Source organism: Silene latifolia, chromosome 10, assembly GCF_048544455.1.
Source record: "Silene latifolia isolate original U9 population chromosome 10, ASM4854445v1, whole genome shotgun sequence".
In the NCBI taxonomy this organism is placed as follows: Eukaryota; Viridiplantae; Streptophyta; class Magnoliopsida; order Caryophyllales; family Caryophyllaceae; genus Silene; species Silene latifolia.
This window is the reverse complement of record NC_133535.1, coordinates 78362460-78389113: the sequence shown is the minus strand read 5'-3', so window position 1 is coordinate 78389113 and position 26654 is coordinate 78362460. Positions and strand designations below refer to the sequence as shown.

At 37.5% G+C, this 26654-nt stretch overlaps 1 protein-coding gene and 1 non-coding gene across 2 annotated transcripts in view; one reads left to right on the top strand and one right to left on the bottom strand.

Moving 5' to 3' along the window:
• Positions 1-1517: 1517 nt before the first annotated feature.
• LOC141607814 (CBL-interacting serine/threonine-protein kinase 23-like) overlaps positions 1518-26654 on the bottom strand; it is a 201228-nt gene continuing 176091 nt past the window's right edge. Inside the window, exons 14-15 of the mRNA XM_074427159.1 lie at positions 1748-1822; positions 1518-1550 (exon numbers count right to left, since the gene is read on the bottom strand). Of these exons, the coding sequence (XP_074283260.1) occupies positions 1518-1550; positions 1748-1822 (108 nt within the window). The remainder of the gene's footprint in view (positions 1551-1747; positions 1823-26654) is intronic.
• On the top strand, positions 18234-18340 carry LOC141610109 (small nucleolar RNA R71). Its single transcript, XR_012528003.1, has one exon. It is a non-coding gene; the product is annotated as a small nucleolar RNA R71 (small nucleolar RNA).

The following is a 26654-nucleotide window of genomic DNA, read 5'->3' as shown; positions in this document are numbered from 1 at the left end:
CTATTATTCTTTGCTTTCTATTTGATCATCCCAAGTTTGTACAATTTCTCTACTCTCTACTTAATCTTTGTTTATTTTTTTACTCCTACATCATGTTTAGACTTGTTAATATGATTGACACCTTTGTTAGCTTGTTTTCCATAATCATAAGTGAGGAGTTTCCTAACTAGATATTAGTGGGGGATTAGGGGGGTTAATCATGGGGATGATTTATGTTTAATGAGTTCATTTGAATGATTGCTTATTGTTTTCCAACTTATGCACATATCATGCTTGATGAATTGCTTGATTGACAACCTAACTTGATTCTCTTACCCTTTCAACAAGAGTTGTAAGACATAAACCAATTCAAGGCTTGTTAGACCATGCATATAGTTGACTAGGAAGAATTAAGTTGACTTGTAGGTGTTCTACAGTCTTGACCGACTCGGCGCCGGGAACCAAACCTTCCTAGGACTCATTTATGATACCTCACCATGAATAGAGAAAACCAAGGTCGACTTGTAGGTGTTATACAGTGTTGACCGACTCGGCTCCGGGACCTAAGTTTACCCTAAGAATTGTAAGATGTACACTAAATTGATTCCAACAATAATAATTGCTTGCATCTATATGATTCATTTATGCTATCTTACCATGATTTGTTTACATCCTTTTATTTATTTGTTTACATCCTTTTATTTATTGCTTGTTTTAATTTTTTGCTTTCATTATCTTAGACTCACCAACTCTAACCCAATCAATTGTGACACTAGCATAAATTGAGATACATAGGCTTAGAACCCAAAGCACATCGTCCCGTGGATCGACCTCAACTGAACCACTATTTAGTTGTTTGTTGAGATTATAAATGTGTTTGATTGAGCAAACAACGACTCGCTCACCATCACAAACTCGTCCAACAAACCTAAAACATGAAGTTACCCGACCTGACCCGAATTAACCCAAATTAATGAGAGACCTGAACTAGCCCGACCCGATTGACCAGTTTGCCAGGTCTAGCCGTGGATCATGATTAGACTACTCGAAAATAACGGATTCGGGTCGGACTTACAAGTTGGCTAAAATTCGAAAGGACTACTCATTTGCACATGGAAAAATAAATACCCAAAATTATCATGTTTCTCTCTAACATTAACAAAGTTGAGAAATGAAGATACAATGTTTCTTCGATAAAATCTTTGGATAAATAGTAAACGAATTATTGAGAAAGCCATCTTCTTATCAAGGGCTTCTGGATTATTGAGAATGTTTTAAGAGTGGTTCTATGACTGAGTGAACTAACACACCCGTATGATCTTATTCAACTTCCTATTAACATGTACACGTGACATTGATTTAGAATTTATAATCGAAGATCTATTATCTGAATTCTTAAACATATAACACTCGTTGGTAAAACAAGACAGCCAATTCGGATCTTCCCAACCATTAATATAAGAGAATATAAAATAAGCAAACAAAGAACCAAAATATTTTCACAAGGAAGCATGTCTCTTTCATGGTTGCAAACCGATCTAACCACCATTATTTAGAGTTCCATTTACGACCTGCCAAATAAATATGAATAATCCTCAAACATCAAAAGTACGCTTTTTTTTGTAGCTTGACAGGATATAAGATATATTTAGGGGAAATTTTCTACCAAGGGTGTGGGTTTGAGTTGGAAGATCGCTTAAGATCATATATATAATGACAAATTGAATAAAACTAGGAACCAACCACAAATCACTAACTAGCTCCTTACAACTTCTTCCTCCTTGATTTCTTCTCCGGTCTTCCAAATGATGTCTTTTAGCGCCGTTGACAAGTTTTTATAGAACTGTGAACTTTTGATTGATTAGCACTTGATATAATATAAAAGCAGGAAAGATAACACTTTCACAACAAAAAGAACTGGATTACGGGTATTTCAGCAATACAAATTAAAATAGTAAATTTGCATACTCAAAATCAATTTACTTTAATTTAGCTGCAGGATTTAGCCGATGTAGCAAGATTTAGCTGTAAGTGTGATGTGGGCGATGTCGTCTGGTCACATCCAATCAAACACATTTATAATACTCAACATACAACTAGTTAGTGGTAAGTCGAGGTCGATCCATGGGATGGTGGTTACTCAAAATATTCAATATAATTATGGTTGTGCTTGGGGTTGCCACAATTATAATGGGTTGATGATTCTAATCTAATAAAAGCAATAAACAAGCAACAAAAGGAAAGATGTAAACAATTGCTTAAAAATGCTAGGATATCATGGGTTCATAAGGGATTCATGGGAGTTGATCATACAAACATGTTTCCTACTAGATGCAAGCAATTATTATTGTGATGGATCGAGTTGGTTTATATCTTATAATCCTAGGAAGGTTTGGGTCCCGGAGCCGATTCGATTAGATTGTACAACACCTACAAGTCGACTTAATCCTCCCTATCCAACTATATGCATGGTCTAATTAAACTAACAAATTTTCTTAGTTTCTTTGCCAAATTTGTTTGAGACTTTTGTGGAGTCTTTTGTTGTTGGTAAAGATTCTTTGACCCCAGAGGAGGTGAGGTCAGCGCTTCACACTAGGGATTTGCGTCGAGTAGCGTCAGGTGGTGTTGTAGACAGTAGTCCTGTAGGGCTTTTTGTGAATTCGGAGGGTTCTAGTAAGGGTAAAACCAAGTCTAAGGGTCCTCGTAAGAATGTCTGCAATTACTGTAAGGAACCTAGTCATTGGAAAAATCAGTGTCCTAAGTTGAAGGAAGCTGGTGTTTCTGCTGTTGCACAAAAGGTTGCTAAATACGATTCTGGGGAAGATTATGCTCTCGTTGTTGATGTTGTTCCACGTTCTTCGGAGAGTTGGATTTTGGATACGGGATGCGTTTATCATATGTGTCCTTTTAGGGAATGGTTTACTTCTTATGAAGCTTCACATGGGGTTAATGTTGCCATGGGTGACGGGTCTATATGTGAGGTGCTTGGAGTTGGTACTGTTCGGCTTAGGACATGTGATGGTGTTGTTATCTTTCTAGAAGGTGTTAGGCATGTGCCGCGTTTGAAGAGAAATCTTGTTTCACTTGGAATGTTAGTTGATCAGGGCTACAGTTTTCAACGTGATGGTGGATCGTTGTGTGTTGGTAAGGGTTCTTCTGTTACTTGGAGGGGTGTTAAGGAAGGAACTGTTTATGTCCTTCAAGGCACTGTGCTGACTGTTGGAGCATCAGGTAATCATTCTTCTGTCTCTCTCGAGTCTAAGTTGGGGCATATGCAACTTGGATATGTGAATGATACTTTGAAGCACATCCAGTTTGGGTCATTTGGGTCACTTGGTGATATTCTGGATAATTCGGGTTTGGATAGCTTTAGTGAGAATGGTAGTGTTGACAGTAAGGTGGAGTCTATTCCAGTACAGGTCAAGCTACAAGGTTCTCAAGACAAGCTATCAACTTTTGTCTCTTCGCCTCAATAAGGCGGTCTGCGCCCCAAGAAGTGGGGCGGTTTGGAGCTCCAGGTGGAGCTGTTTGTGGCTCTTGAAAGAGAGCTATTTGGGATCTCGTAAGAGGTCATTTGGAACTTCGACGGAAGTTTATTCTTTGGAGCTTTTGGGTTGGACTTTCTTATCTAACAATTTGTACCTTTGATGGAGGTAATTTGTGTTCGCTTAGAATATTGTTTATGTTTTGGTTTCGACTTGAGTTTTGTTGCCTTGGTGTAGGCATTTTTGTGGTGGTCATGACACCTAGTATACTCAAGTGAGACATTTGTTTTGTTCCTGGCGTTTGTGTTTCTTTTGGGACAGTTTGGTACGACGGTACATTTAGCCATGTAGTTTGAAGGAGGTTTTTTGTTTGGAGTCTTGTGTGTTGTTTTGGTACACCGTTCCATCTTAGTGACATTTTGTATCTCATATATTTGTGTTGGCGTTTGGTAGCTTTTGTCCTCTTTGGAGTTGGCTACATTTGTCCTTCCTATTGGTATGAAGATATGTTGGATACTTAGTACAATTGGTAGTTTTCAGCTTACTACATTGGGTACTTCGTATATATTGGTCACATTTGTTGCACACTTGGTTCGTTTGTCCTTTTTTGTGGGTTGTGTTCAAGTCAATTGGAGACTATCGGGACAGATAGTGACTTGAGGATCAACTCTATTGAAGCTGATTTGAATTTGGTTCATCTTTTGGGTAATTCAAGTCAAGGTGGAGATTTGTTAGGAATTTGTGCCTTGACGTGCTTGTGTGCGTGCTTTAGTTTCCCAGTGTTTTAGGTTATGTTTGGAAAGGGTGGGTCCCTCCACCTTTCCTAATATATTTTTTTGGTCTTCGTCAGTATTATGCAAGGACTTTGTTTCTCGTGGATTTCGTTTGTATTAGGAAACTAGTTATATTAATTTCCTATTAGTTTATTTCTTAATTAGACTAGATATTTTATCTTTGGTGGAATAAATATATAAAGACCCAAGTTTTATTCTAGGTTAATTAAGAGAGAGATTTGAGAGCACAATAAAGAGGGTCGATTTGTGAGGTTCCTTCTGAAGAAGAAAACTCAGTTTGTTCCGGGCTCTATTATTGGTGTTCGTCTGTCTTTGAAGATCGGAGGAGTTTGTTCAGATCTTGGTAGGCCTCAAGATTATTTGTCCTTCGTCTTATTGGGGTAGTCTCTTTTGTTCCTTTGAGACCACTATATTTGTTAGTAGAATAGGGTATACTTTTGGCTCATATTGAGCGCGTGTGTACCGGTCTACTTCTGTACTATTTTCTCCACTATAGTGAAATTTGATCTCCTCGCAGGTGGACGTGCTTGATTATTTTCTTGGTGAACCACGTAAATCTTTGTGTCAACTTTTTACATTCGTTATTTATTGTTCTTATCGCCGTATCAATTAACTATTTGGGTAACGGGACGCCTCCGTTACAACAATTGGTATCAAATCTTGTTGTGCGGAAGCGTGAATACCTCGTGTTGGGCCTGTGCTGCATCTGTGTCCACTGCCCATAATAGTACGATATTGTCCGCTTTGAGCCAAGCCCTCACGGATTTACTTTTGGGCTCCTTCCCAAAAGGCCTCGTACTATTATATTTTCTAGACACTTATAAAGATGACCTTCCATCATTATTCTATCGATGTGGGACAAGGGTTTGCACCCTAACAATCCACCCCTCAAACCAAGGACCATCATCTTGACTCGGACCTTGACCTCCATGGAGGACTCTCCCACTCTACAGCCCCAACTTCTAGACACCCGAAACATCACAAGTCTTGATAACCTCCCCTTAGCCGACACACCATGCTACCATGAGCCGTCCATGTGCCCTCCTTGGGGATTTGCTACACATGCATATCAAACATCCTCTGCATCCAATATACCCTGGACCGGGTCCGTCACTTCAAAAGTCCTAGAACACAAACGGTCTCTGGCATCCAACCTGGAAAGGACCCACCAGACCTGTGGCACCCAATCTGATAAGGGTCCACCTGATCAATAGTTCTAGTACACAAATGGTCTTTTGTCCCACAAGACTTATGACGTCTTTCATCCATTTAACCCTGGACCGGGTCTGCTCAAGGACTCACCCCGAGCTAGGAGTTCCATGCCTTACAGTGTACAACTTCAAGTCTTAGGCCTGCTGATGCATCCTCGTGTCTAGCCCAAGTCGAACCTTGGGCTCTGATACCACTTGTTGTGCGGAAGCGTGAATACCTCGTGTTGGGCCTCTGCTGCATCTGTGTCCACTGCCCATAATAGTACGATATTGTCTGGGCCAAGCCCTCACGGATTTACTCTTGGGCTCCTTCCCAAAAGGCCTCGTACTATTATATTTTCTGGACACTTATAAAGATGATCTTCCATCTTTATTCTACCGATGTGGGACAAGGGTTTGCACCCTAACAATAAGTGATGGTTGTAAATGCAAGGATTCATAGGCTTAGCATTTCATCAAACATAACATGTGCATAAGTTGAAATCATAACAAGCAAGCAAATTAATTATGGAAGCATATTAGATTAAGCATGAATCATTCCCCATGTTTATTTCCCCTAATTACCCATTAATCCTATTTAAGTAACTACTCACTCATGATCAAATTTAACATGGTAATAAGGTTGTCAATCATACTAACAAAGTCATACATGATGAACAAGTAAGAAAGATTAACAATAATTAAAACAAGGATTAAGAGAATTATACCTATGGAGATTCCAAAATAATAATGCAAAGAATAATAGAAGAACTTGATGATTGATGGAAGGTTGTCAATCTCCCAATAAACCCAATAATCTTCTAACTACCCAATAATAAACTTCAATTACTCAATAATGAACTTGAACAATGATTAAGGAATGATTAATGTGTAATTTGTGGAAAGATTAAAGAGTAATCTATTCTAATCTACTCCTAATCTAATCTAAAGAAGGATTGAATTAACCTAATGAAAACTTCATGGTTAGATTATTACAAGTGGGGTATATATAGTAGAGCATCATTAGGTTAAGCAAGGGTAAATTAGTAAATTAACAATGCTAATTATTGGTAGGGAATCGCCGGTCTCAAGAGAGACTCCGGTCTCCTTTTCGCCGGTCTTTGAAAAATATGCGCATCTGTAGTGGAGCATGAAGAAAACGAAAGTTGCTGTAAGGGAATCCGAGCGGATTGGTCTCGGGACGCTCGGATTATAGCAGGGGAAGACGAGCGGATTTGGAGCAAGACGCTCGGATTTTAGCAGGGGAAGACGAGCAGATTTAAGGGGTAGACGAGCGGATTCCTTCAGGGGACGAGCGTCTTCAGTTTCGGGACGGGCGGATTGGCGAACAGCTTCTTTGTTTGAGCTCGGATTGTAAAACGGGCGTCATTTTCTCATCCGGACTCCTATTGGAGTGATTAAAAAGCCTAGATCACTTGTTTTTTCAACGCCGTTCCATATAGCACACATTCAGAGCCAAAGGAGTAATTCTTAGTTTGGGTTTCGAGCAATTTCTTCTTGCAATGTCTTCCTTCTCTTCATCCTTACTCTTAACCCTTTGATCCTTCTATATACACTTTATTCCTACATCCTTGGTCATCATTCTTGTCTCCTCTTCATACTAGTCCATCCAATATCATCAAAAAGCTTCCAAATATGCACAAAAGACGGGAATTTCCGCCTTATTACCTCCTTTCCTATAAAACATATAAAATGCACTAGGAAAACAAAATAGAAAGTATTTGACGGATAAAATGGTCATGGAATGATATAATAGAATGCAAAATAGGCTCAATTAGGGGACTAAATGTGCGCAAATTATGTTCACATCAAAGTGTTAGGCGGCTAAAGAATTGTCTCAACTAAAAGACAGGGGTTTTGTATCAATACGGATCGCGAAGTCAAGTTTTGTATCAATACGGATCGCAAAGCCAAGTAAAATACTCCCTCAATCCTAATTTTATTGTGTTCTCTCATTTCAAAGTTATGTCATAATTATTATCTTTTTCTAAAAAAAAAAAAAATAGTAAGAAAAAAGTTTAATTAATGAATATTACCTATAATAATGAACTATCATCCTCTATACCACAATTTGATAATCACATTACACCTTAATTCAAAAGATAGAGTAGGTAGTTCATCATTTCGAATCCTCTCGAAATTGAAAGGTGGACACTCAAAATAGATGAAGAGAGTAAAAAACATTGAGCTAGGAGAGGGCGCATTTTGTCTTTGTCCACCCACCAATACAAAACGGCGCAAAAGATAGGTGAACATGGGTTATACCGCCCAATAAGTCCAGCCCATTCGACCCTTATTATTTCCAAGCTTGGACTTTTTTTAATACGAGTAAATAGCGAGACAGTCCCGACCCTTCCAAAGAGTTGGACACTGACAATAAATTTTTCATCAGGGCTAACTCATCCAGTCTGCTAATGAAAGCAACCATAGTTAGTTTACTTAAAAGTAATTAAAATGGAATAGTAACCTCTATAACTAAAATTCATATGCTGATATGTTAGGTATATCTGTTAATTTGCCTATTGGAAAACGTAATATACGTAACTTGTCAGCAGTAATGCATTGCAATGAACATCCTTATAACCTCAGGTACCACTTTCTCTTCCAGGGGCGAAGGGAGTAGGTAGCAAGGGGTAGCGGCTGCTACCTCGTGTGAAAAAAATCAATAAATAAGTCGGGTTTTAGCTACCCGAAATGTGATTAAGGAAAGAATAATTATAATGAAGCGCATAAGTTAAATAGCAAAATAGACGTGCTTTAGTGGTAGAAATAGTAGTGTCTTTTGACTGCGGTTCAAATCCCACTATTGTTAATTTTTTGGTTATTTTTGACTTTTTCAATGACGTTATAAAATGTTTCTTTGTTTTGGAAGGAAATCTGAAACAAATCCATAAATTTTCTTATTGCGTTATTTAATATACTGATTTACTTTATGTTATTTAATTTATTTATCTTTTGCTAATTTTTAAAATTGTGAATATTCATTATTTTAGGGTATTAACAATTATGAATTTATTTTTGTCCTAAAATGACAAAATTTTCTTTAATGACGAAGTATAAAGCGCGACCCATAATAATATAGAAAAATAAAAGTAAAGATAACAGGTTGAATTTTAAGAAAATATTTATTCCATTACATTAAAAAATGTTCAGTTTGTTGTAAATTACAATGCAAAAATCAAAATTATTTTTAAAATATAATATATAAAGATAAGTTGAACTATACAATGAAACCTTCAAGCTTTTACAATGCGTCCATTTGATTATATATTGATAGTTTGTAATTTGAATTTTTATATATTTCATAGTAGGAAATAACATTTTTTGGATTTTCAAATTTCACATAGTATAGCCTTAAGCAGTTTTCTATCTCAGACAAAAACTCCTAGCTTCGCCCCTGTTTTCTTCCCAATTAAACTCTATTAATTTAGCAAATGACCAAATTGATAAAGCAGAAGCCTCATGGCGCTGAGGCTCAGTGGAAATTACGAAACATGAAATTAAACAACCAGTTGAAATTTTTTTTAAATCACAAATTGTTTAATAGGACGGTCTCTTAGCCTAAGACCGGCCTGTTATCTAAAAGCCCAAATCGTAAAAGAAGAATCACATAAAAATTAAACAGTAAATGAAACGAAAGGGAGTATGGAGCATGTTATAACTGACAGCACCTCTCTCAAACACTCTAGCTACGCCCCTAATCCCGTCACCTACAAACAAGGACCTCAACTGCAACCCCAGATGTCGACTGCGTTCCTCACACAAACCTTCCATTTACTTGTCAAAGTTTATGACTTCTCGCACAATCCCTCCATTAACTCAAAGGTTATGGGCCATAACTTGTCTTTCAATCATTCATTTTTCAAATTATAATTGGTAGTTATTAATCTTAAAACCATCCTTGACAAAAAAAACTAAAGCATTTAACACACTAAACTTGTATTGAAAAGAAAGAAACCTAAAACTTGAGTTTTCAAAATTAAAAATTTGAGTTCTGAAGTTACAACTTTTAGATGTTTAGGGGATTTCCGGGGATGTGGCAAATAAGCTCCATACGTTTAGTCCTATAAGCAAATCATCCCCACAACTTTTAATACGTGCAAATAAATTCCATAACTTTATATTTTGGTGCAATTTAATTCTATTATTAAACTTTTGTAATTTAAAACACAAAAATTGAATTAACATGATTAATGAATATTAAACTTTCACATATAATATTACTAATTTGTAAAAACCCAATTCTACCCTTCGTTTATCAAACCGTACCATACCACAAGCTCTTACTGATCGAGTCCATTTCGTTTCACAAATTAAGCATATGTGGTCGTTGGTCAATGGTCGATACAAAACACAATTTATACTTCACAAACAACTCTACAATTAGTAAAGAGGCAAGTAAAGGTCGGATCCCAAGGGACGGGTATTGAAATGAGAATTCTATTGTAACTAGTAGTGTCTAAGAGGTGTCACAAATTGGGTTGATGTAGAAGGTTACTAAACTAAAATAGCAATGAAAATAAACTAGTAAGATGAATAAAATAAGGGGTGTAAACAATTGATTAAAGGCACTAGGGTGTCATGGGTTCATAGGGGATTCATGGGATATGATCATACAAACATGTTCTCAAATTATAAGCAAGCAATTATTGTTGTGATGGATTGAGTTGGGTTATATCTTACAATCCTAGGAAAGTTTGGGTCCCGGAGCCGAATCGATTAGATTGTACAACACCTACAAGTCGACTTAATCTTTCCTACTCAACACATGCATGGTCTAACAAGACTCGAGTTGGGTTATGTCTTACAAGTCAAGTTGAAGGGATAGAAGATGATAGTAAATGCAAGGATTCATAGGCTTAGCATTTCATCAAATATAACATGTGCATGTATTAAGATCAAAACAAGCAAGCAAATAAGATATGAAAGCATATTAATTTAAGCATGAATCATTCCCCATGTTGGTTTCCCTAATCACCCATTAAACCCTAGCTAAGAGACTACTCACTCATTATCATATTGATCATGCTAGAGAGGTTGTCAATCATACTAACATAATGAAACATGATGAATAAATGAAAGTAATTAGCAATAATTAAAAAGGGATTAAGAGATTATACCTACTAATGATTCCAATAATAAAGCAAGAATAATAGAAGTACTTGAATCCTAGATTGAGAGGTTGTCAATCTCCCAATAATAACCCAAATAATCTTCAATTACCCAAAATAAAGTAAGAACAAGAGAGAGATTAAAGAACTAAAACTTGGATTAAAACTTGATTAATATTTGATTACAATATTGAAGAGAGATTTGATTGATATTAACTACACTAATTATTGATAAGAAGAACATGCTCCTCTAATTAGACTAATGGGGTATTTATAGTGAAAATTAGGGAGGATGCATTAGGGTTAACTAAGGGCTAAACTAGTAATTACACTTTTTAAGTTGAGCAAGGAGACTCCGGTATTCTCCGAGAGAAGGGCTTCTCTTATCGTGGCTTGAAGAATGAAAACGTGCTGTACTGAAATCCGTGCGGATGGGAGTCGGGACGGCCGGATCTGGGCTGGAGGATCCGAGCGGATCCTTGGGCAAGACGCTCGGATTGGCGAGGGGGAATCCGAGCGGATTCCTTTGCGGGACGCTCGGATTGGGCTTGGGCGGACGGACGGATTGTGTACAATCCGTTCGGATTGTATGGCAGCATCTTTTCTTCTTCTTTTCTTCCCTTTTCTTCATGAATTCCTTGGGGATTTCCTTGGGGACTCAAGGATCCTTTTCTCAACAATGCTCTTCTACTATGCTATGTACAAAGGCCTTCTAGTCTTGTCTCTCCTTGATGCTTGGTCATTGAATATGATCAATTTAGCCTTGTTTTGCCATGAAAATGCAAGATTCTTACTCCTTTCCTACCAAGGGATCAAAATCTCAAAGAATATGCAAAACAAAGAACTAAAGATAAGAAATGACCCAAATAGGCACTAAAAAGCATGGAAACAATGGTAATTCGGGGGCTAAATATGCGCCAATTATGGTTACATCAAATATCCCCAAACCGAACCTTTGCTCGTCCCGAGTAAAGAGGTGACAAAGACTAGGACCAATACTAACCTAACCTAATAATAATAGCCGATATGAGACAATTAGCGGGTCTCACTCCGCCCCTTCAACTCACAACAAGACAACCATGAGGTAGGATGCCTTCTTGCAAGGCAAGGTGGGTCTTGCCAAAATGGCGACACATCCAAACATTAAGCACAAAAAAACACATAATGGATGCATCTACAAAAAGAATAGCCACTTTCCTCATCTAAGTGGCGGAAATTATCTACAAGGGAAGCAATTCAAGGGTACACAATCCTTCATAGATCCAATTTGTTCAAACTACTAAGCCTAGAAGGATACCAATAAATCACCTCCAAAAGGTGTCAAGCTAGGGTACCTTTGTCCTCAATCGTTAAATGCTTTTGTCAAGTGTAGACTCCCTATGGTGTTAGAAACACTGGAGGATCGCGGAATTCCCCCTCTTGCCTAGACAAGAAGAAGGGTCATCCCCTCTCTACCATGCACAAAAATGGATATGATGGATAAAGGGATCGATAGATATTTGAGTTTCACTTTGGGAGTTTGCTTTTATTTTTGTTTTCCCCCCAATTTCATTGGAATTTGACATTTGAGAACACTTTCTTGCCATTTCTTTTGATTTTTGGCATTTCAATACTTGACAACTTTTTGAATTTCTTTTCGAACATTTTCAAAGTCACTCCAATTAGTAACGAGGGTGCCTTGTATTTGAAGCTTTAGGAGTCTATTTTGCTCCTCTTTTCTTTTGATGCATTTTTGCAAACTTTCTTTCATTTTTCATTTCATTGAACTCAAATTGATTTCTTTTTGTTTTGTGCCCATTCCCTTTGATGACAAAAATGTGGTAGAACATGGATGAATGATAGAAGTATGCATGGTTTCAAGGGTCACCTTGGAATAAACGGTAGCCAAGGAGTTATCACACCACAAGGTACTCTTGACTAGGCCTTAAACCATGGGTCAAAGGATACTAGCATGACACATCCTAGGGTGTTTTACAAGTATTCTAACAAGCAAAGTCTTAAGAATAAAAAGCATCTACTAGGGCCTATATACACTTGTCAAGCTTCCAAAATAGACGGTTTCGCAAAATTTTCTAACATGCAAACTACATGCCATGATGCAACTAGCATATAAACATCCTAATGCATATGATTCTACCAACTAATATGCCAAATAAACTAAATGCAATCCTAAATTCACATTGTTTTACCGCATCAATCAAAATAAAGCCACATAGTCATTAACATAAAGAGGAAAAAGGAGATTGGAAAGATCATACCATGCGGTCTTCAATATCCTCATGTCTCGGATGTGCCGTAGTCAATCAAAGTGAACAAGGATAAACAAACACAATATATACAACAATATATACAAAGGAAATGAACTTGTTTTTGGTTTTTCAATTTTTAAATTTTTATGATTTTTTTGAAATTTTTCAATTTTTATGGTTTTTGAATAAAAGTCAAGTGTTAGAATTCCCATCCCCACACTAATATGGGCATTGTCCTCAATGGCCAAAATGATGGAAATTATGCAAAAATTATGCATGATTTCTATACTAAATGCAATTCTACACTAAGCTATACTACATGATGCATGGTTTTTGTTATGACGGAGAGGATAATTTAGATTACCTCCCGTTGTGTATGCATTAACTTCCCCAAACCAAATAAGACACTATTGCTAATGTCAAAGCATGGGTGAGTTCATGCACACACTATGCTATGCATGAAACTAGATTGTCATTTTGGATTTTAAAAAATGGGAACAATAAAGAACACCTCAATGGAACCGAGGTGTGAGTCCTTTGATGTTGCTAGGACTAAACCAACAATGATCAAAATGAAATAAAATACAAAGAGATATAGACAAACCATGGGAGAGTAGGAGTCTCCAAGGCTAGTCTTCCATCATGCTATTATCATCACCACTTCCCTCATGAGAAGCGGTCACATTGCCACTTTCCTTGGCACTTTCTTCATCACTTTCTCCATCATCTTGCTCATCATTATCTTCACCATCTCTTTCTTCATCTCCACTTGCTTCTTCCTCAATATTATCATCAATTTCTTCACCATTTCCAACAACCTCATTGTCTTCCGCCACGTCCCTAGATGCACCCGGAAATAAGGCTTCTCTATCCGCCCAACTAGGCAAAGGACAAGATGGATCAAGGAGTCCTTGCCTAGCTAGATGTAGGAGGGGAGGATATTGAGCCAAATATGCATTCTTCCGATCTTCATAAGCTTGCTTGTGCATGGCTTGCATAAGAAGAGTGACATAGTCTTTTCCAATTTCAACTCCTTGCGGTTTGAACTCTTCATACACAAAGGGGTAAGGTGGTATAACAATGGAAGAGGAGGGAGTTTCATGATCACCCTTTTGTTGTTGAATGATGTACTCGGCTTCTTCGGATAGGGGAAGTAAATAGTTGGTCCGGTGGACACTAAGACGGCAAATCTTTGCGGGTAAAGTGAATGATCGAGCCTCACTAGTAAGCCACCCATACTTGGTATCAAGGGGATTGTGAGCAACCCACTTAAACTTGTTAATCAAGATGGACATATCAATAAGATGGCCACCATCCTTAGCCTTGTACTTGCTATCCTTATTGAAATTAGGATCAAAGTGCTTGGCTAGGACCGTGACAAGGCCGCCATTAACAATAACGGTTTGACCCTTCTTCCCACTATCTACATGGAGCCATCTATCAACCAATAGCCTCAAAGAATTGTAAGGCTTGGTGTGAATTCTTCCAATATTCAAAGTTGATTCAAGGAGAATGAAATCGAGTCCCGTGAAATGATTGGTGTCTTTCCTAGCAATTATGGTATTTCCCACAACTTTGTGCCATATTCTTATGCCCGGATGATGGACCAAAAGAGCACGACAAGCATGAAAATCTTCAAATTTCTTCCCGGAGATTGCCTCCCAAAGAGGCTCGGGATCATACTTCCCATATTGCTTATAAAATTTATGTTCATCGCTAAGACCCAAAATTTCACCCAATTCCGGAAAGGTAACGCGTCTACTAGTGTTAGCTAGACGAAACTCAATATTTTCCCTATTCTCAACTTTTGTCACTTTTAAAGAACTTAAGAATTCCAAGACAAGGGAGGGGTATGTTACTTCCTTCATTTCAAACAATTTCTTCAAACCCATGGCATTGAAAAAGACTTTTGTTTGTTCAAGAACACCCAACTTCTCTAAGGCATCTTGACATATGAATTTGGTGGATTGAATTTGTTTCATAGCAAACTTGACAAATGTATTTCTATGGGTATCGGAAATGAATGTTACCTCCGGAAAATGCAAGAGTTGATCGATTACCGGAGTAGAAGGTGATGCTTCCATAGGAATTTGTTGTTGTTGTTGTTGCACTACCAAGTTTGGTGTTGATACCACCATTGCCAAAGCTTTCTTTGCTTGTAGAGCTTTTTGCCTTTGAGAGAGAGCCTTTGCTTTTGGTGCCTTTGTTGCCTTTGTTGCTCCCTTTGTTCTTGCCATTTGATGAACTAACCAAGTAAAGAGTCAAAAATCTTCAATGTGTAGAATGCCCAAATCGATTTTGAAGGTGAAAGGCTTTGCCTTTATGACAACAAAAATCGACTCAAAGGTGAAGATTTTGTTCTTGGTTTTGATTGTTAATGAAGATGGAGTGATTGATTTGTTATTTGAAAGATGGTTTGATTTGATTTTGGTGGATTTTGTTGAGGGTTTTTGTTTTTGAGATGGAGAGGATGAGGGTTTTGATGTTATGGGTAGTGTTTATGAATGAATGAATGAATGAATGAATGAAGGTGGGGTGGTATTTAAAGAATTCGACAATTTTAGGACGCAGGGACAATCCGTGCGGATTGGGCGCAATCCGTGCGGATTCTACAGCTTCAAAATTTTCAAAATCCCGCCTAGAGACGGGCGGATTCTGGGGAATCCGCTCGGATTCTTCTGTGATGGGACGGGCGGATTTCGTGCAGGACGGACGAATTCTTGTCCAGAGATTTTTCTTTGTTTTTCTTCAGTTGCAAGACGGGCGGATTGTTCACAAGACGGACGGATTCTGTGAGACGGGCGTCTTTCGTAAATCCGCTCGGATTCTTTGTGATCAAGAATTTTTGCAATTTCAACACAGCCCAAGACGGGCGTCTTCTCAGCAGGACGCTCGGATCTTCTTCAGACGGGCGGATTCTCAGGAATCCGCTCGGATTGGTCCTTGTGTACACGGATTCAGTTCCATCCGTGCACCAACGCATTCCCTTATCATTCTTTCTTTCTTTCTTTCAAATCTTGTGTTCTTCATTGTGGGGGCACTACTAAGGCATGAATAGCCTAGGCAATTGCCTTCCCCACACTAAGGTAAAGCACTACACATCAATTAAAATCATTAGTCCCTCCCTCACTTCTCTCTTACATGACAATTATTTTGATCAAAGTAAATAAATCCAAAAATGACAAAAATGCAATACAAAAATTGAAATGCAAGTTAGGGAGTTAGAAATATTTACAAGTGGTGGTTTAGGGAGGACTCCACCAAACTCTCATTCTTGATGAGATGTCAAGGGGGCATGTTCAAGGTGTTGTTGATGTTGCTCAACACCTTGAAGAAGTAATCAAAAGCTTGTTCATTGTTATGGTAGAGGTCCTCAATAGACCGTGGCCCTTGTTGTTGATCATGATCGATGGCATGCCCAATGTAGGGATTAAAGATCCCTTCAAATTCGTCATCCCAAGGACCACAAACTTCATTAAGGTGATCATTGAAAATCTCTTGCTTAGATGGAGACAACTCTCCCAATTTCTTCTCTTGGCCAATGAGGCCATCATCTTCTTCCTTGGTTGATTTTGATGAGCTTTGCAAGCTCTCCTTGTCACAATTCACTTGCTCTTTGAATGGAGCATCTTCAACTTTCTTCCTCCATTGGAGTTCCGATTTCTTCCTTTCATCTTTCCGGCTATAATGATCAATCATGAAACATGGCTCATGCAAACGAGGAGCTCTCATGGTTTTGTCAAGATTAAAAGTTATGCTTTCATCTCCCACTTCTAGAGTGAGCTCTCCATGTTTCACATCAATCACCGCACCCGCGGTGTGTAGGAAAGGTCTTCCTAAGATGATTGGAATGTTGGAATCTTCCTCCATATCAACAATGACAAAGTCCACCGGGATGAAAAACTTCCCAATTCGCACGGGGACATCTTCCCATATCCCTAATGGTGTCTTCGTCGATCTATCGACCATTTGAAGAGTGATATTGGTGCATTTAAGCTCTCCCATTCCCAACCTTTTACTCACCGAGTACGGCATGACACTCACACTAGCCCCTAGATCACATAAGGCTTTGTTGATCGTTGTGTCGCCAATGGTACACGGAATTGAGAAGCTTCCCGGATCCTTTAACTTTGGAGGTGAACTCCCTTGAAGTATTGCACTACTCACCTTAGTGAAGGCGATAGTCTCAAGTTTCCGGATCGACTTCTTCTTTGTGAGGATATCTTTCATGTACTTTGCATAGGCCGGAACGTGATTGATTAATTCCGTGAAAGGAATTGAGACTTCTAAGTTCTTCACAATCTCCATGAACTTTCCAAGTTGATCATCAAATTTAGGCTTGGCTTGACGACTTGGAAAAGGAAGTCTAATCACAATGGGCTCCTTCTCTTCGGCTTTGTCTTAATTTTTCTTTGAACTTTCTTCCTTTGATGATTCCCCTTCTTTGGGACTTTGCACCACAACTTCATTCTCACTAGCTCTCACAACTTCATCCTCAACTTGCTTCTTCGGTGCTTCATATCTTGGACCACTTCTCAAGTGAATGGCACTAACCGTTTCATGTCTAGGGGGATTACTTTGAGGTGGTAATTGCCCCTTTTGTCTTTGTGAGCTTGAAGATGCTAGTTGGGTCAATTGTGTTTCCAACATCTTGGTGTGAGCTAGAATGTTGTTGATGGTGGTGTCTTTTGCTTGGCTATCTTTTTGCATTTGAGTGAAAAATTCTTGTTGATTCTTTTGCATTTGGAGGACCGCTTTTTGGACATCAAAACCTTGGTCATTTTGGTGATTGTATGGATTTTGATTTTGGTAGCCTTGGTTTTGATTGTAAAAGGGTCTTTGATTTTGATTTCTCATGGGTGGTGGAGTGTATGTTGTTTGAGGGTTTTGAACATTTTGGCTTTTGTATGAGAGATTTGGATGGAACTTGGTGTTTTCATTGTAAAAGTTTGAATAAGGGGTACCACTTTTGTAAGCTTGGAAAGCATTAACTTGTTCGGTTGTTCCCCTACATTCACTTGAGTCATGACCCAAGGTTCCACAATTCTCACATATCCCGCTTGGGATTGATGAGGATGCCGTCATGGCATTGACATGATGCTTTGATGATTTTGAGTTTTCCTCAAGTCTAGCCATAGCTTGTTCAAACTTCAAGTTGATTGTGTCAATGTGAGCACTAAGTTGAGCACCCAATTGAGTAACGGTGTCCACTTCATACTTTCCTCCTCTAGTAGCCTTGCGAGGCCTACTATATTGTGAATTATGGACCGCCATTTCCTCAATCTTGTTCCATGTTTGATTGTCATCAACTTCGGTGAACATTCCATTTGATCCCATATTGAGAATGTTCCTAGAATCTTCATATAAACCATTCCAAAATTGTTGCACTAAAAACCATTCGCTAAGTCCATGGTGAGGACATGAGCGACACATACCTTTAAACCGCTCCCAAGCTTCATACAAAGATTCTTCATCCCTTTGCTTAAAACCCGTAATTTGAGCTCTTAGCATATTGGTCTTTTCCGGTGGGTAGAATTTTTGTAGAAGGCTAGAGCTAGCTTCTTCCAAGAATCTATTCCAAGGGTGGCCTTATCAAGGCCCTTCAACCATTGCTTTGCGGTGCCGATTAACGAAAAAGGAAATAAGACCCATCTTATTTGGTCTTGAGTCACGCCCGTTTGAGAGATAGCTTCACAATAATCGCAAAAGGTTTCCATATGAGAATGAGGGTCCTCACTAGGCATTCCCCCGAATTGGCTCCTCTCAACTAGTTGGATGAAGGCGGACTTGGCAATAAAGTTTCCGGTAAGATGTTGTGGGGTAGGAGTACCATTTGGTAAATCCTCCTCGGTGGGTATAGAGTGTGACGAGAATTTAGGCATTGTAGGTGGATTTTGTGTGGGATTGTTTAATGGGTTCTCTTCTCCTTCTATTGCGAAAGGATTGACAAACTCACTAGTGGGTTGAACAACTTCACCAACACCTCCCAAATTCCTCCTAACAAGTCTCCTATTATTCGTCAAGGTTCTTTCGATTTCACGGTCAAAAGGTAACAAATCTCTTTGTAACCTTCTAGACATGCAAAATATCAAACAACTCGAAAACAATTAGAACAAACCTTGAGGAGTTTTACTTCCCCAAGGTGAAAAAGACACAACTAAAAACAATAAAAGAAATCTTAAATCAATTAAACACCGTCAAAGAACGGCGCCATTTTTGATCGAGTCCATTTCGTTTCACAAATTAAGCATATGTGGTCGTTGGTCAATGGTCGATACAAAACACATTTTATACTTCACAAACAACTCTACAATTAGTAAAGAGGCAAGTAAAGGTCGGATCCCAAGGGACGGGTATTGAAATGAGAATTCTATTGTAACTAGTAGTGTCGAAGGGGTGTCACAAATTGGGTTGATGTAGAAGGTTACTAAACTAAAATAGCAATGAAAATAAACTAGTAAGATGAATAAAATAAGGGGTGTAAACAATTGATTAAAGGCACTAGGGTGTCATGGGTTCATAGGGGATTCATGGGATATGATCATACAAACATGTTCTCAAATTATAAGCAAGCAATTATTGTTGTGATGGATTGAGTTGGGTTATATCTTACAATCCTAGGAAAGTTTGGGTCCGGAGCCGAATCGATTAGATTGTACAACACCTACAAGTCGACTTAATCTTTCCTACTCAACACATGCATGGTCTAACAAGACTCGAGTTGGGTTATGTCTTACAAGTCAAGTTGAAGGGATAGAAGATGATAGTAAATGCAAGGATTCATAGGCTTAGCATTTCATCAAATATAACATGTGCATGTATTAAGATCAAAACAAGCAAGCAAATAAGATATGAAAGCATATTAATTTAAGCATGAATCATTCCCCATGTTGGTTTCCCCTAATCACCCATTAAACCCTAGCTAAGAGACTACTCACTCATTATCATATTGATCATGCTAGAGAGGTTGTCAATCATACTAACATAATGAAACATGATGAATAAATGAAAGTAATTAGCAATAATTAAAAAGGGATTAAGAGATTATACCTACTAATGATTCCAATAATAAAGCAAGAATAATAGAAGTACTTGAATCCTAGATTGAGAGGTTGTCAATCTCCCAATAATAACCCAAATAATCTTCAATTACCCAAAATAAAGTAAGAACAAGAGAGAGATTAAAGAACTAAAACTTGGATTAAAACTTGATTAATATTTGATTACAATATTGAAGAGAGATTTGATTGATATTAACTACACTAATTATTGATAAGAAGAACATGCTCCTCTAATTAGACTAATGGGGTATTTATAGTGAAAATTAGGGAGGATGCATTAGGGTTAACTAAGGGCTAAACTAGTAATTACACTTTTTAAGTTGAGCAAGGAGACTCCGGTATTCTCCGAGAGAAGGGCTTCTCTTATCGTGGCTTGAAGAATGAAAACGTCTTTGTCATTGAAATCCGTGCGGATGGGAGTCGGGACGGCCGGATCTGGCTGGAGGATCCGAGCGGATCCTTGGGCAAGACGCTCGGATTGGCGAGGGGGAATCCGAGCGGATTCCTTTGCGGGACGCTCGGATTGGGCTTGGGCGGACGGACGGATTGTGTACAATCCGTTCGGATTGTATGGCAGCATCTTTTCTTCTTCTTTTCTTCCCTTTTCTTCATGAATTCCTTGGGGATTTCCTTGGGGACTCAAGGATCCTTTTCTCAACAATGCTCTTCTACTATGCTATGTACAAAGGCCTTCTAGTCTTGTCTCTCCTTGATGCTTGGTCATTGAATATGATCAATTTAGCCTTGTTTTGCCATGAAAATGCAAGATTCTTACTCCTTTCCTACCAAGGGATCAAAATCTCAAAGAATATGCAAAACAAAGAACTAAAGATAAGAAATGACCCAAATAGGCACTAAAAAGCATGGAAACAATGGTAATTCGGGGGCTAAATATGCGCCAATTATGGTTACATCACTTACATCTCCCAAGTTTATCATCTACTTTAATTTATCTTCTTCATTGATAGAATAATTCTCCCACTGATCAACTCCTTCATCTTAAGTCCATATCACTATAGCTATTAATTTGCAAGATGATACAAGTATACAACTGACGATGATTTTGTTGTTCCAATTTTCCCATTTTGGCTCTAATCCAATAATTTAACATCGATAATAAGTTAATCACAGCAATGCAGATGATGGTTTCGTGTTTCGGGTGTCCCGCCAAGGCTTTTGTTCGAGTGATGCGACCAGTTTCTGGGCTTGCTTGGGCTTTATTGCAGCGGAAACACTCTGGTGGCGGTTGTATGAATTGGATCAACGGGTTTTGGGCTAGTTGTAGCGGCTGCTATTCTTTGCCGGTGTTAAGGAGGGAGGTGTGTGTCGAGTTCGAGCCATGGTGTTGATGGTCGTTGCTGTTGTTGTTTGAGATTGAACGGGGAAGTAGTGAAGGTGAAGCATATTAGGGAAGAAGGTGAATTTGGATTAAAGAATAAATGGAGTGTGTAAGGGTAGATTGGTCAATTAACTAAATTTCTAACAAAAATGAAGGAAAGTTAGATGAGAAATAAATATCTTTTCAAAAAGAAAATGAGAAATAAATAAGATTGTAGAAAAAAAATCAAGTAAATTAATTAAATGGAGTTAAATTGCATCAAATGCTAAATACACGGGGTTAATTTGCACGTATTAAAAGTTGTGGGGGTGATTTGCACATAGGACTAAAGGTATGAGGCTTATTTGCCACTTCCCCGGATTTCGCTTTATGTGTATCTGCCAGCTAGAACAATGAGTTAATTTAAGCTAATTTGTAGCCCATAATTTTCAACTTAAAACTCAAAGTTCTCAATATAAAAACATGAGCATTCACCTTAAAAAACAATTAACTAGACCTTAAAAGTGTGAAATATTAATTTTGAAATCTGAAACATTCAGGATCGAATTACAAACCTAGATAGTCGATTATCGACTTTCTTCATCTTTTACATTAAATTGATTGGTGGAAGGATATAAATACGGAATAATGGTTATGAGAACGGCAATCGAGAAGTTGGAGAAGTTGTGGATTTTGAAGCAATGAAGAAGGTCGCGACGAGGGGCGAGGGCTGCAGAGGGGCGGAGGAGGTGGCGGTGATAACTTTGATAAGTTAATTGTAGTTGTCGTGGGGGGTTTGTGAAAGAAAAGTAGATCTTTATACATACTAACATACTCATATATGTTTAAATTAATTTGTCATAAAATAAAATACGGATTTTATGCATGCAAACAATATTAAAATAGAGGAGAAATCATGTCCTTACATTGGTGATTTCGGTATTATGGGGACAAAAGAAATCTCCTTTTCTTTTGTTCTTGAGCTTTCCCTAAGATGGAAGAACAAGATCCAAGTATAGGATCTCTCCCTAAGCTTTATACCCAAGGCTTTCTCTTAATTCAAATTAATATTATAAGTACTAGTATAATATTAATCTAGTAGAAAATTGAACCAAAATATTTATAAAACACTTAAATATTTTCGGTTTTGATGAGAGAAGAAGAGGAGGATTTTATTCTCTCTAGAATTGTATTTTTGGATGATAGAATGAATGAATACACTAAAACATTTTAGTGTTATTAGGCAAAAATTATAGGAAAAATCATGATGGGTTTTGTCTTCTCAAAACCGTGTAAGAGGAGGGATTGAGGGGAGCCAATGCATGGAAAAATTGATCTTTACAATAAACAATAGGGTTGCATGGCTAGTGACTAGGGTAATCATCATGCCCTCCACTAATTACAATCAACATATAATTAGCTTAAAAACCCTCTAATTTTCGGCCCATTTGATAATATGGATTCCATATTATTTTTGTCAATTGTCAATATGTCACATGTCATATGTGACATAAATTTGTTATGTATTTTTAACATATTAAAAATCAACGTATTAATAAAAATACGTCACATACAAAAATCGACTTAGTAATTTCTTAATTACTTGTGCCAAAATATTTTACCATTTATAAATCACAACAGATTGTATTTATAATAATTCATTCAATTTCGATTGTTTCTTTAAACATTAATTTCATCCGAGTAATGATACAATTCAATTACTCAGACCGTATCTCATTTAATCACATTTCAATTTGATACGTAAATTTTACTTCCAAAAATCGTCCGTCAATTTTCAAGTAATTTAATTAACTCGTAACATTATACGATTAATTAAATAATCAATTAAGAGTGTTGCCTTATAGGTATGACCTAGGGGGTCAACTGATCACCACCGTCGCACGACAGTAATGTCAAACTCTAGTCAGCCAATCATTACCGATATATGTTGACCAGTTGACAGTAACAATATTACTTCCCAATTGTATTCTTTATAATGAGATTTAAACATGTGATCATCATGATCAACAGTCGTGATCGCATTATTGTCGGAGGACACATATTCCAACAATCTCCCACTTGTCCTCGACAAGTGTGCGTCACCAATTCTCTTGTCCTATTACTATCTCCCACTCAATGCAAGGTGTCTTTCAGGTCGTACTTGCAAGTGATCATATCGAGAGTGGTTTCCTCGATCTGGAGAATAACTGATTGACCGGACTTATCTATCATAGATACTTTCCGAGCGTGGCCACGCATTTCCAGTTCATTACTCCTCGAGTGGCCCTGAGATATTGTTATAACCCTGACTAGGGGTGGACAATTCCTATCGCACTCATTCCCTTCGACTAGCCACAGCCATCATAACCCAAAATATGCCCATTTGACCCCATTTACGAAGGTCGTAGTAACAAAAATCAAAGTTAATCTGAAACTGTGCCATCTTAGGATAATAGTCTTTAGTCAAAAGAATCGACTCATTTGAATACTATAGTAGCTCTCGCCACGACCAGGCTATATAAATTTTCCAGAACTCTATAAGCGGTCATTAGGCCCGACAAAATGTTCCTAACAGTCTGCCTATGTGATCGACTAGTCATCTCACATGACTCTATGGTACTTGAACTTGCCATCAATCGCATCACACTCTAGTAACTTCGAGACGTCACCTCATACAAGTAACTATGGGCAAATACAATGTTAATCCATGTTCACTTTAACGGGGTTCAATTGTCTTCATAACCCGTTTGGATATAACAATGTACAAGGTGAGTTAATAATAACTCAAACGACAAATGTCGACATCACACTCGGGTAGTCAATATCATATTACAACCTTGTGCTGTATATCGTCAGTGTAAACACTTATTGATTGCAATAGAAGTTTAACATCCCATGTGTCCATGTGTTCAATCTTCTTACACTTGCAATTTCCTTTGCATTCATGTTCTCTCTTATAGCATGAATCCTACCAAGTACACATCAAGGTTCCCGACCTTGGTTTCGGTTCTTTAACTTGAAAGAACTTTCTTATCGACTATCACATAACGAACGAATTTGTGATGAATAATATAACTTGTACTGATCAAGTATTCCATCCACACACAATGTACTAGGTATATGTTTTGTAGAATCTTGTAACAATTGACAAGATTAATTAGCTTAGCACTTCTCACAAGTCCTAGCTTTACTAGGAAAGATTAATTTTTGAATAACTTCTTATTCGACCAAGCATCTTTCCAAAACTTCTTATTTCTCTTTCTAGGCTTCTAAGATTTGGGATTCTCATAAATCCTTACCTGTGCTCGGACTTTCTATAATATGTGCAACCTCTTAACACACAATAGAGCATTCCGTCAAACACTGAGATCGCTCATCGGATTCTACTTGAGAATGCATGACGTTTCTATTATGGCTCACCAATCAATCATCATGCTCTTATGCATATGATTCATAATTGGACATGTATATGATTATTCTAATGGCGGAAACATTAGTTACTAATAATCATGAGATCAACCGTTCATAGATTCAATGAACGACCATGACTGCTAATGGTAATTCCATTTTCATCTATATGAATAACCTATGTGAATGTTGATACGATGTGTATCTTTTAATACTAATCCAACATCCCTTGATGTAATTGGATTCATCATTGTCCATTTTCATCCAGAATTGAAAACTCAAAAGCTTCTTTATGAAAGAAGGTATTAGCTCGTCATTCTTTAATGAGTGATGAGTTGTAAACATTCAAAGGATGATAGCTCCCACTAAATTCCATGTCTTCACATGAGAATTTCCTAACTCCCACTCAATTCTTCACATTTCGAAATTGACTTCTCAATCGAAATTTATTCAAGAATTGAAATATAAATTGCATTGCCAAGTTATTAGGATAAAACCATATATGTTCCCATCATATCCTTTCAAAATACCTATTTTGAAATGGTCTCATCTTAACCTTACGGAAAGAGATTTTAAATCTCCAACACACTCATGTCATAATGATGTGTAGTAATGTCATTATTCAAATATAAACAATATCTAGAATACGTCCTTCGCAAATATCCTTTTGGAAGGAGGTTTAACCATTTCATAGTGAGGTTAAGCAATGACATTTGCGTGGTTAAAACTTTGGTCGTTGAAGATATCGGTATATCAATCTTTGCAACTCGATCATAACTAGTATGTTACTATGATTCATTTAGGCTCTTAAGTAAATCTCAAGGTTGAAACTATTGGTCAAATGTTTCATAAACTTAGTCAAAAACTTGTTAAGACTTTACATTAGTCATTTTTTCTTCCAAAACTTTCTTTTGGTCTCCTCGTGTAGTTATCTTGAGAATATTCTCTTATGTTTACTACACTTGGTATCTTTAGTCATATAGAACTAACTTGAAACCATAGATCTCATCTATTCGGCATATTATGTAAATAGATATACCTTCATTCAAATCATTTTCTCTTGCGTAGATCTTCATTTACACAAGTACACAATTTTATCTTGCCTTGTGTGTTGTGTCCTCATTTTTCTCCTACTCTATCTTTAGAATAAATACACTATATATTCAAAGATAGCATATGAGACACAAATTAATGATGTTGAAGTATAAGGAGAACTATCTCATAGATAGACTAATAGTTATTGATTTCATATGTGTTCTTGGTGATTGACATTCCTTTAAGAGAGTTTATAGACTCAAAATCGCTTCATAAATGATCATACACAAGCCTTAAGCATGTGGACATATAATGAAACCCGTCATTATATTTGTCTATTAGATCACTTTAAGTGACTAATCTTATGTTTCAAAGTGCAAGCATTTAAAGATGAATTTTAGAACATAAAAGGATAAATGATAAAACGGGTGACTTGGGTTGCAAACCAAGTCACCATCATCCAAAATACAAACCATTATCCAAAATACTTTTCCATGTCGAACATGGAAACTTAAAGTTCTAAAAATCCAAAACATAATTTAAAATAAGACAATGAAAAGCAAAGCTCCATAAAAGCTATCCCTAGCTTCTTGATGGTTTCTCATGCTTGCTTTTCCTTTCCCTTGTCTTTGCTTGGTGGAGGCCCTATTTACAATAAAAAGGGAGATACATTATCACAACTTTGCATCATAATACCATAGTTGAATTTAGAAACATAAAAGAAGGTTAGTCATTTACCTCGGAGTAATCTTTCCACTTTGATATCACCAAGGTATTTGGAACAATTTCTTTTCCAATGTCCCATGCCATTACAATAATGGCATTTATCAAGAGGACCCTTCTTGACTTTTGAGGTGCTAGCTTCACAAGACTTAGCTTTGGTGAATGTGGGAGCTTGCTTCTTGCCCTTTCTCCCATTCTTCTTGAACTTACCCTTACTTTTAGTGCTTATGTTAAGCACATCCTTGGGAGGGTTCACATTTAACCCCAAGTCCCTCTCGGC